Source organism: Poromitra crassiceps (assembly GCF_964638095.1).
Source record: "Poromitra crassiceps genome assembly, chromosome: 12".
Taxonomy (NCBI): Eukaryota; Metazoa; Chordata; class Actinopteri; order Beryciformes; family Melamphaidae; genus Poromitra; species Poromitra crassiceps.
The window spans coordinates 4,084,171-4,096,670 of NC_139632.1; the positions used below are offsets into that span (position 1 = coordinate 4,084,171).

The 12,500-nt window shown below is 48.8% G+C and overlaps 1 protein-coding gene across 2 annotated transcripts in view; it reads right to left on the reverse strand.

Moving 5' to 3' along the window:
* The window catches only part of adcy1a (adenylate cyclase 1a), a gene marked incomplete at both ends in the record, with an annotated part of 63,659 nt that overhangs the window by 44,071 nt on the left and 7,088 nt on the right, over positions 1-12,500 (reverse strand). For both annotated transcript variants that reach the window (XM_083647494.1, XM_083647493.1), the window contains one exon: positions 9,708-9,826. In XM_083647494.1, the coding sequence (XP_083503620.1) occupies positions 9,708-9,826 (119 nt within the window). The remainder of the gene's footprint in view (positions 1-9,707; positions 9,827-12,500) is intronic.

A 12,500-nucleotide genomic window follows, 5' to 3' on the forward strand; every position in this document is an offset into this window, starting at 1 on the left:
CACTACTGTAGCACGTAGTAGAACACACACTTTTAAAAAAATATCTGAGGGGGGGGGGGGATAGAGATCTTTCGAAATCTCAGTAGGCTATCATATGAGGAAGGTAGTCATTGGTGTGTATGTTTTTAATGCACTTACACTTGACTCTGTGATGTGATGTCATGCCATGACGTGATGTCATGTCATGACGTGATGTCATGCCATGATCTAAGAAACACATCATCCCACTTTGCTTTGTTGTATTAATCACTGTTACTGTAGTTACTGTCCTGAAATATTGTATGTGATGAATATATAGCCTATATTTAATATGCAGATATTCCATCTGAATATTTCTATCTGATGAAATAAACTGCATTATACATGCAGTACATTCATCAGATAGAATTATACGATGTATGTAATGTACAGTATATAGGCCTGTAAATAGGCAGTTTGTTTAATTTTATTTAATTTTATTTCTATCTTTGGCAACATGCCAATAAAGCTCCTTGAATTTAATTTAATTATGAGAGAGAGAGATAAATATATTCTGACATGATCAACTCAGTTTCTCTCAGTTCTCTAAGCTAACGTAACATAAGAAATGGTTAAATGACAAACAAAGTGAATCACTTGTATCTTGTAACTTCAACCATAATCCAATTCCATGGTAAATAAGTGTCTTTTAGGCCAATTACAGAGCTAAATTGCCTGCTGATGGAGATAGGATGTATATATAGGTGGGGTGGGGTTGCGCGAGAGGTGTTGAAAGCTACTTAGCCCCTCATTCATTTGCTCACAGGCAGGCCAGATGGCAACAAAACAAGGTGTTATGGAGCTGATTATCGACTCTGAATAATTTCGCACGTCCCAGTTAAAACCTCCTCCTCCCGCAGTGTCAACACAGCAGAGTTTTTGAGTGTGTGCAGTAGAGACAGAGCCTCCCCTGCATCGTGCGGTAGAGACAGGGTCTCCCCCTGCATCGTGCAGTAGAGACAGGGTCTCCCCCTGCATCGTCCGGTAGAGACAGGGTCTCCCCTGCATTGTGCGGTAGAGACAGGGCCTCCGCATGCATCATGCAGTAGAGACAGGGTCTCCCCCTGCATCGTGCAGTAGAGACAGGGCCTCCCCCCACATCGTGCGGTAGGGACAGGGCCTCCCCCTGCATCGTGCGGTAGAGACAGGGTCTCCCCCTGCATCGTTCAGTAGAGACAGGGTCTCCCCCTGCATCGTGCGGTCGGTAGAGACAGGGCCTCCCCCTGCATCGTGCGGTAGAGACAGGGTCTCCCCCTGCATCGTGCGGTAGAGACAGGGCCTCTCCCTGCATCGTGCGGTAGAGACAGGGCCTCCCCCTGCATCGTGCGGTAGAGACAGGGCCTCCCCCTGCATCGTGCGGTCGGTAGAGACAGGGCCTCCCCCTGCATCGTGCGGTAGAGACAGGGCCTCCCCCTGCATCGTGCAGTAGAGGTAGAGACAGGGCATCCCCCTGCATCGTGCGGTAGAGACAGGGCCTCCCCCTGCATCGTGCGGTAGAGACAGGGTCTCCCCCTGCATCGTGCGGTAGAGACAGGGTCTCCCCCTGCATCGTGCAGTAGAGACAGGGTCTCCCCCTGCATCGTGCGGTAGAGACAGGGCCTCCCCCTGCATCGTGCGGTAGAGACAGGGTCTCCCCCTGCATCGTGCGGTAGAGACAGGGTCTCCCCCTGCATCATGCAGTAGAGACAGGGTCTCCCCCTGCATCGTGCGGTAGAGACAGGGCCTCCCCCTGCATCGTGCAGTAGAGACAGGGCATCCCCCTGCATCATGCAGTAGAGACAGGGCATCCCCCTGCATCGTGCAGTAGAGACAGGGTCTCCCCCTGCATCGTGCGGTAGAGACTGGGCCTCCCCCTACATTGTGCGGTAGAGACAGGGTCTCCCGCTGCATCGTGCGGTAGAGACAGGGCCTCCCCCTGCATCGTGCAGTAGAGACAGGGCCTCCCCCTGCATCGTGCGGTAGAGACAGGGCCTCCCCCTACATCGTGCGGTAGAGACAGGGCCTCCCCCTGCATCGTGCGGTAGAGACAGGGTCTCCCCCTGCATCGTGCGGTAGAGACAGGGTCTCCCCCTGCATCGTGCAGATCGTGCAGTAGAGACAGGGCCTCCCCCTGCATCATGCAGTAGAGACAGGGTCTCCCCCTGCATCGTGCGGTAGAGACAGGGTCTCCCCCTGCATCGTGTGGTAGAGATAGGGCCTCCCCCTGCATCGTGCAGATCGTGCAGTAGAGACAGGGTCTCCCCCTGCATCGTGCAGATCGTGCAGTAGAGACAGGGTCTCCCCCTGCATCGTGCAGTAGAGACAGGGCCTCCCCCTGCATCGTGCGGTAGAGACAGGGCATCCCCCTGCATCGTGCGGTAGAGACAGGGCATCCCCCTGCATCGTGCAGTAGAGACAGGGCATCCCCCTGCATCGTGCGGTAGAGACAGGGCATCCCCCTGCATCGTGCGGTAGAGACAGGGCATCCCCCTGCATCGTGCAGTAGAGACAGGGCCTCCCCCTGCATCGTGCGGTAGAGACAGGGCATCCCCCTGCATCGTGCGGTAGAGACAGGGCATCCCCCTGCATCGTGCGGTAGAGACAGGGCCTCCCCCTACATCGTGCGGTAGAGACAGGGCCTCCCCCTGCATCGTGCGGTAGAGACAGGGTCTCCCCCTGCATCGTGCGGTAGAGACAGGGTCTCCCCCTGCATCGTGCAGATCGTGCAGTAGAGACAGGGCCTCCCCCTGCATCATGCAGTAGAGACAGGGTCTCCCCCTGCATCGTGCGGTAGAGACAGGGTCTCCCCCTGCATCGTGTGGTAGAGATAGGGCCTCCCCCTGCATCGTGCAGATCGTGCAGTAGAGACAGGGTCTCCCCCTGCATCGTGCAGATTGTGCAGTAGAGACAGGGTCTCCCCCTGCATCGTGCAGTAGAGACAGGGCCTCCCCCTGCATCGTGCGGTAGAGACAGGGCATCCCCCTGCATCGTGCGGTAGAGACAGGGCATCCCCCTGCATCGTGCAGTAGAGACAGGGCATCCCCCTGCATCGTGCAGTAGAGACAGGGTCTCCTCCTGCATCGTGCGGTAGAGACTGGGCCTCCCCCTACATCGTGCGGTAGAGACAGGGCCTCCCCCTGCATCGTGCGGTAGAGACAGGGCCTCCCCCTGCATCGTGCAGTAGAGACAGGGTCTCCCCCTGCATCATGCAGTAGAGACAGGGCCTCCCCCTGCATCGTGCAGTAGAGATAGGGCCTCCCCCTGCATCGTGCAGATCGTGCAGTAGAGACAGGGTCTCCCCCTGCATCGTGCAGTAGAGACAGGGTCTCCCCCTGCATCGTGCAGTAGAGACAGGGCCTCCCCCTGCATCGTGCAGTAGAGACAGGGTCTCCCCCTGCATCATGCAGTAGAGACAGGGCCTCCCCCTGCATCGTGCAGTAGAGATAGGGCCTCCCCCTGCATCGTGCAGATCGTGCAGTAGAGACAGGGTCTCCCCCTGCATCATGCAGTAGAGACAGGGCCTCCCCCTGCATCGTGCAGTAGAGACAGGGCCTCCCCCTGCATCGTGCAGTAGAGACAGGGCCTCCCCCTGCATCATGCAGTAGAGACAGGGTCTCCCCCTGCATCGTTCAGTAGAGACAGGGCCTCCCCCTGCATCATGCAGTAGAGACAGGGCCTCCCCCTGCATCGTGCAGTAGAGACAGGGCCTCCCCCTGCATCATGCAGTAGAGACAGGGTCTCCCCCTGCATCGTTCAGTAGAGACAAGGCCTCCCCCTGCATCATGCAGTAGAGACAGGGCCTCCCCCTGCATCGTGCAGTAGAGACAGGGCCTCCCCCTGCATCGTGCAGTAGAGACAGGGTCTCCCCCTGCATCGTGCAGTAGAGACAGGGTCTCCCCCTGCATCGTGCAGATCGTGCAGTAGAGACAGGGTCTCCCCCTGCATCGTGCAGTAGAGACAGGGTCTCCCCCTGCATCGTGCAGTAGAGACAGGGCCTCCCCCTGCATCATGTCTGGGTGATCGCCTCGCTCTCGGCAGTGCAATGTGCTAGAACCTGATGTATGCAAAGCTGGGATCACGATGGCGGCTCCAGTGAAAAGCTGGGCTGTGTGTGATTTGTCTTGGGGGTCTGAAGGAGATCTAACAGACAGGGGGGTCTGAAGGAGATAACAGACAGGAGGGTCTGAAGGAGATCTAACAGGCAGGAGGGTCTGAAGGAGATCTAACAGGCAGGAGGGTCTGAAGGAGATAACAGACAGGAGGGTCTGAAGGAGATCTAACAGGCAGGAGGGTCTGAAGGAGATCTAACAGACAGGGGGGTCTGAAGGAGATCTAACAGACAGGGGGGTCTGAAGGAGATAACAGACAGGAGGGTCTGAAGGAGATCTAACAGGCAGGAGGGTCTGAAGGAGATCTAACAGGCAGGAGGGTCTGAAGGAGATCTAACAGACAGGAGGGTCTGAAGGAGATCTAACAGGCAGGGGGGTCTGAAGGAGATCTAACAGGCAGGAGGGTCTGAAGGAGATCTAACAGACAGGAGGGTCTGAAGGAGATCTAACAGGCAGGAGGGTCTGAAGGAGATCTAACAGGCAGGAGGGTCTGAAGGAGATCTAACAGGCAGGAGGGTCTGAAGGAGATCTAACAGGCAGGAGGGTCTGAAGGAGATCTAACAGGCAGGAGGGTCTGAAGGAGATCTAACAGGCAGGAGGGTCTGAAGGAGATAACAGACAGGAGGGTCTGAAGGAGATCTAAATAGGAGCACGTTGAAACGTTCCCAGGCCACATCAAAGGGGCCAGCTCAGGGAGATGTCACTCGGCACATAAAGCTGATGTTTTTGCTGTGCTGTGTGACTTGTGGGAGCAGAGCAGATAGTGAGAGAGAGAGAAAGAGAGAGAGAGAGAGAGAATACATACTGTAGTATTTCCACTAGCATCCAGTTTATTGGTTTGTGTGTTTAAATTTAAAAGTTTAAGTTTTTAAGTTTTAAATTTGTTGTTCCAATAGGTTTTTTGGCCAACACTAATATTTTATTTTATCTTATTTTATTATTATTTTTTTGCTTTGTTTTGTTTTTCTCTCTCTTCTGAAGATTTCAAAATAACAGCGGTTACTTACAGATTCTGTGAATTTTTTGTTAATATACTGTAATCGCTCTCTATTTGCACTATCACCGTTTAATTGCCCGTTTATTACTGTTCTGTTATTATTCTGAATAGATTCCGGTCAACAATAGTCTTCTATTATATTCTATCTTATCACATTCCATTTAATTTTCTTTTCTCTTCCTCTTTGAATATCTTCAGATTTTGTGATTTATGTTACTGGGTAACAAAATGTCTTGTTTTCTGTTTTTGTTTCTTTGTAACTGCTAAGTGTTGCTAATGTATGCTTTGGCAATGTAAGATGCACCTTATCATGCCAATAAAGCCCTTTGAATTGAATTGAGAGAGAGAGAGAGAGAGAGAGAGAGAGAGAGGGAGGGAGGAGAGGATTGTCTCTTGACAGGAGTGCTGTTGACATGCTACGTACTGTAGCCCTCCACTCCCACACACACTCTGCAGTAATACAGCTCTTCTCTTCTCTTTACTGTCTTGTTGGAATGTAATCAGCTCAACCGTCAGCCCAGGCCAAGTTCCCACGCTCTGTAATATCTGTAGGTGCCGGAGCTGCCGAAAAACACCGATCAAATGTTCCCACTCCAATCACACGGGGAACAATTTGAGGCAATGTCGAGGAGCAGTTTGGCTTAATTATAACGATCACTTTTTTATTGGATTTTTATTATTTATACCCCGCTATTTCATCGACATTGATTTTAGGCAGCAGGGTGGTGGGTGCAGTGAGCAGGGAGCTTGTGACGTGAGGTGCCAGTTTCAAGCCACAGTGTCGTGCCGCTGAAGTGTCGTGCCGCTGAAGCGTCGTGCCGCTGAAGTGTCCGCAGCATTTCCAAACCAGCGTTACATTCAAGACAAAATAGCTTGATTCATGATGAAAAAGGCCTGAACTCACTGGCGTGAGGTGAAAACACCAACATGTTTCAGCTCGTATGCCTTCATCAAGGTACAGATACAAAATGCCAGTAAACTTTCACAGAAATAGATGTAGACACAGTACCTAGAAGATGGAGCAATCACGCCTAACGAGCAGTCAACTGCACATCCAATACATTTGAATGCCATCCCTAAATTGGACCCGGTTACGTAATTAGGGTAAGCCGCTAAAGCTAATTGTAAAAATGTACATAGGCCTATGTACTAGGGATGTTCATTTTGAACAATTTCCATAATCGAAAATCGGGAAAATTAACGATCAATTATCGATTATCGATAGCGTAATAATAATAATATATATATATATATATTTTTTTTTAACTCTGGTCTGGTAATAACGTTGTGCGTTCTCGGCCAGCTATAATGGCGATGCCGCTGTGTAGTAAGAATATCAGACACTAGCGCTGTGGCCAGGTAAACAAACATGTTACATGTCAGGTTACATGATGTAAGGCAATCGGCTTCTTCCAGCTTAGCTGACAGCACAAGAGTCAAATCAACAGGCCTGAGCCTCACTGAGGTCCGCAGACCGCTGGGTGCGTTTGTTTGTGTCCCCGGCGCATGCCGGTGTGAATTCCCCATGTTTAAAACAGTTTTGTTGGCACAAAGGCCCGTGCCCAGCCAGAAAACTAGAGACTATATGAAGCTCCACCTCCCGTTAGTCGGCTGTGCAATGGAGTGGGGCGAGAAGGAACGAATTCCACCCAAACCTAGTCCGCAAAAAAAAAAAAAAAAAAAAAAGGTTTTTAATAATAACAATAATCGATCAAAATTCCACATGATCGATTCAATTCCTTAACGATCAATTATCAATTTTCGATAATTGATGAACATCCCTACTATGTACTGTATATCTTTAGCATAGAGACTTAGTTTCTGTCAATCCAGAAGTCAACCTTGAAACCTTGAAATACAGCTCACAAAGACATAGTTTCAATTTTTTTTTAAATCACCAACAGTTACCATGAAAAGTCAGACTGTTGTAATTGTTACCAAATGAAATGCAAATGGAAACGAATTCTTGACGCCATTGACTATTTTCAGCGCTACGGAACTACTTTCCTGAGATCACAAAACATCTTTACAGCTGGCTTATTAAGTTGTTTGGGGGGAAAAGTCGGCTGGCCCGGTGGATATTAATATTGAATACTGCCCAGAGCAACAGCAGGGATCTTTGGCGTGTTTGCCAGGGGGCAGAATATGGCGAAGTCAGGATACTCAGTCAGTCAGTCAGTCAGTCAGTCAGTCAGTCAGTCAGTGAAGGGGGCGGGCGAAATAAATTAGGGCTGCACCATTAATTGTATTTTCATCATCATCGCAATATGAATATCGCAATATGTTATCGCGATGGGAAAAAAGTGACGTTACAGCTGCAGTTACGCTGCTTCACCACTGGTCTCAGCTTCTGGACTTTAGATATTTTCATTTCCACACAGTGACAGGAAGGTTTCCTCCTGAACTATTTAAACTTTACCAATCAAAGCTCCACACAGCTAAGCTAACATTAGCTTCAAAGTTAAACCATTCACCCGAGTCCCATAAGAGAGGAGCTTCTTTCAGAGTTAAACGGAGCCCTGGTCCCAGTTTATATGTCCGTGATAATATAATCCGCACATCATACCAGTCTTGTGTTTGTCAATAAACTTCTGGAGTAGGCTAAGGTGACCAGATTTCTCAAATGAAAATCGGGGACATTTCCAGTCCGGCAATCAATATATCATAAAAATATCCAATGTTATTACCTATCAAATAATAAAGGGGGATGATTCCGGTTTCATTTATTTTGTTTATTTTGTCCATGGCTTTGTTCGTTTTGTCCATTGTCCCAGCCCCCCCCCCCCCCCCCACACACACACACACACACACACATCATTCACTGTGCCCACTTACAAAATGTCAATGTGTTCCCCAGCAGCATTTGGCCTGGCCATGACCGTCCAAACCTACAGCGCCGCATGTTTTATGAAAAGCCTCCGATCTCAAAAAGTATTTTCATAATTGGGGAGATTGGGGACTATTATTTTGGTAATTGCTTTTTCAATGTTTTCCTGGAAGAGCAGGAAGCAGCAAAGCGTAAGCCTCCTGCAACCTTTTTGCTTGAGTGGTTGGCCAGTGGGCAAGTCTGTAAAGGGGAGACTCGTAGGTACTCATAGAATTCAGATATAGATGAGAACGGTCAAGGGTCCACTTTGAAATTGACCATGCCGGTTTTTCAAAATGCATTATTTAGCCCCCTTCCTTCCCGACAAGGTAGCATGGCATTGTTGGTCCCAATGGATGCTGTAGGTCTTACAGTTTCATAGCCTCTAAGTATCTTCACTCTAGATTTAAGAATGAGCCTGCTAGAGCTAGAGTCATATCGGCCGCAGACGCCAGTAGAAAATCGGGGACATTTTCAAGGACAGCTCCAGCCGGGGACAGGTCCCCAAAAACGGGGACTGTCCCCGAAAATCGGGGACGTCTGGTCACTAGGCTACCCAGAGCTAGCATAATGCCCCCAACACTGTAAAAGGCCCCGCAAAATAACTGCCAAAGAGATTACATTGCTCAGAAGTGACACTAATCGATCCTTTGCAACACCAGCGCACAGCAAACCTGCCATTTTGGCCTGGAGGAGACACCTCTGATTGGCTGCCATGGTTCTGTGCTGTTGTCCCATTGGCCAACGGCGCTGTCAAAAAGCAAATGTGCCAATGCTTACACACTCTTTGATCTGTAAGCGTGCATCAGTGTAACGTTTAAACAGTAGCTACTACAAGTCAAGTCTGCTGACTGAGTGCTGAATGAAAGATGACGCGGATTTATCCCTCTGGCAATAAAAATAAAATAAAAAGTGAACAGCGACAACAGAACTTGTTCACTCAATGATTTGTTGTGATGTCTGAAACATAACGTTAATTTGACGCGTTAACAGCAGCTTAAAGTCAGAATTCTCAGATTAAAGTCAGAATTTAGAGGGGGAAAAAAGAAGCATACTGTTACATGTGACATCACTGATGATGTCACTGATGATATTATCGATGGTGTACCGCAATTTGAATGTCTCGGGATTTTTGAGACGTCAAAATCGGGTCACAAGCCAAAAAAGGCTGGGAACCCGAACCCCTGCCTTTTAACTGCATCTCCTTTTGCTCTTAGTCTGTAAATCATTCTGTGTCGTAGCACAATCTGTGAAATTGCATGAAAGGGATGTTCTCCTTAATAATGATTGTGAAGGGATTTCGCATGTCAAATCGTATTTCTACTCTATTTTGTGGTTTCTAAAAATAGAATAGAGATCACCAGTTGCGCATAGATCAAGGAAGTTAATGGTGTCTTTGCTATAGGGATAATCTGACCAGATCAGAATGACATCATCTAATCGTCCGCACCAAAGGATATGGGTATTTACATCAGGGTTTAAATTAAACTCAGAAATTGACGCACGAAGGGGTGGTGACTCTGTGGCTACTGTGCAGGCAAACGGTGAGCCATCCCTTCTCTCTCTCTCTACACGTCTGGTGTGATTGCTTCTGCCTTAATGGCTCATCTTAATAGCTCTCCTTCCCATCCCTGACGTTGACATCGTCGCAGCAGGTGACACCTGGATCAAAACAGTCCAGCCCTCCTCTCTGCACACCTCTCCAGCCCCACGGTTGTCATGACAGCTCCATCCATACCTGACGTTGTCATGGCGCTGGATGTAGATCTTGTGAAAGATCCTCTCTGGCGGTTTCAGGAAGTCCTCCTTCATCTCCATGGCAACATTCCTGGGCAGTAGGCTCATGAGCAGACGCTCCTGACGAGGGAGGGGTTAAAAGAGAGGAGGCGGAGTCAGAACTTTATATTGGCTGTTTACCGCAGCTTCAAGTGCGCGCGCGCGCGTGCACACACACACACACACACACACACACACACACACACAGACACACACAGACACACACACACACACCAATCTGCTCCCCGCTGATGTAATTATCTCATTTTTCATCAATTATTTTCAAATTTTCCTCCCATTTTCTCCCCAATTGTACTTTGCCAATGCCTGCTGCTGTCCCAGTCATTGCTTCACCTCCTCTGCCGATCTGGGGAGAGTCGGAGACTAGCACATGCTTCCTCCGATACATGTGCAGCCACTGCTTCCTTTCACCTGACAGCGAGGCTGGTCACCGGCAGGACGTAGCGCGTGGGAGGATCACGCCATTCCGCCCAGTTCCCCTCCCCCCCTGAACAGGCAACCCCCCGACTGACCAGAGGAGGCACTAGTGCAACTACCCAGGACACATACCCTTAATCCAGCTTCCCACCCGCAAACACGGCCAATTGTGCCTGTATATGCACACCCGGTGACCAAGCCGGAGGTAACACGGGGGCTCAAACCCGCGACCCTCGTGTTGGCAGGCCAGGAATTCACAGCTGCACTACCTGGACGCCCTGTTTCAAACAACGCTATAGCTGTGTTTCCATTGCAGTTTTTCGCAAAATAATTGCGATATTTCTACAACTTTGACAATGTACAATTGCGACTTGTAGGCGTTTCCATTGAGTGACGGCGCACACCCCTGAACGCAATTTCCCGTTACCAGCAGCTGCCACAGTGATTACGCACGGGGATCTGCCCCATATCCTGTCCCCTGCATGCTCAAATCCAACCAATGGTCAATGCAACTCACAACATGAAGTTACAACGCATATAAACGACCCTGATTATCAATTCAAAAGAAAATGAGTGGCAACATGTTGCTGGCTGCGGTGAATGCAGTGAGCGCAACAGACAGAGGAAAAAAGGTAGCCTAATACAACTGGTCTGATTTAGAGATGGAGGAGGGAAAAGGCTGATTTGGTGCAATAATCAGGATGTCGTGTATTATAATTATAACATTGCACCTGAAACATGTGTAATGTATTAATTACTCACAGTCACTCTATTCACTTCAGTCAGCAGCACTGCACCGATGTGTGCTTTTCAAGTTCAAGTTCAAGTTCAAGTAGTTTATTGTCATATGTATAATACAATGTATAATACAATGAAATTCTTTATGCTCTGAGCACCCTCAGCCTTAAACACACAAGGACATGGTCACAAAGATCGACAGAAAAAAGGGTGTAGACCTACATAACTATGTAGGCTACACGTGATACAGACATGTCTGTACACAGTGCGTGTAGACATAACACAAACCACAATACAGTACAATACAATAATGGTGCACAACAAAGTGACAGTGCGTTGCAGTGTGTGTGAGTCAACTGTTCAGCAGCCTGACTGCCTGAGGGAAAAAGCTGTTACTGAGACGGGTGGTGTGTGATTTGATGCTCCGGTAGCGTTTTTTGGAAGGGAGGAGTGAGAACAGGGTATGAGCGGGGTGGCTGGTGTCTTTGATAATGTTTCCGGCTTTCTTTTTACAGCGAGTGGTGAAGATGTTATGGAGGTTTCATCCCGTCATCTCGCCGCTGTGCCAAATGCGCACACACAGGCAGCCTGCTGTCACCATGGACCGATTTCTGCCATTAAACATTATCTATTTTCTCCGGCTCCGCTTTTGCACAACACTCGTCTTTCTGCTAGGTAGCGTTGCTTCAAAGTTTTCCACTTGCTGCGGAGGTTTTGCCACGGCGAACCCTTTCTCCCTAATTTTCCTTTCATTTTCCGCTCCTTTTCCAAAGGAGAAGATGGGTCACATGACGTGCAAATGCGGAAAATGTGTTTCCATTACACTTTTGCGATAAACTGCTATATCGACACGTCTGAAAAACCACCTCATGAGAGCGCAAAAACGTTTTGCGATATTTGGGAGGTTTTTCGAAATGTACGTGTTTCCATTACCCGATTTCTATTGCGATATTTAGATTTTGCGCATTTCTGAGGGTAATGGAAACACGACTAATGACACACTTGAGTTTCTCTGGCTTAGAACACTACACTGTGTAGAGATTCGTGTCACATTGATTTGTCTGTGTTGTAACGTAAGCCTCCTAGTCCCTGCCTGCACACAGCAGTGGGAGACGTCTCTGCAGCAGCACCAGAGACAATGTTTGAAACTCGAGACGGATGTCAAATGTTTTTGAATACACGATGGAGGCTCTGCTGAATGCTGTTGAGAAGCTGCCAGGACTCTCCTGTCTATCCCTCCAGCACTCTGTCACACATTACACACACACACTCACACAACTGCTCAGAAGACAACTGCTCAGAAGACAACTGCTCAGAAGACAACTGCTCAGAAGACAACTGCTCAGAAGACAACAGATTTGAGGAACAGCCAGCGCACTCGTTACGTCGCTAGTGGATGCTGTGTGTGTGTGTGTGTGTGTGTGTGTGTGTTTGTGTGTGTGTCTCTCCCAATGCATGCAAGCGTGTGTCAGCGAGCAGCTAGAGCAAACGTGTGTTTTTGCAACCCCCGCTTTTCGATCATACGTAAGTTGCTATTTTAAAACATTTGAAACTAGTTTGGATCAAAAATACTTATATC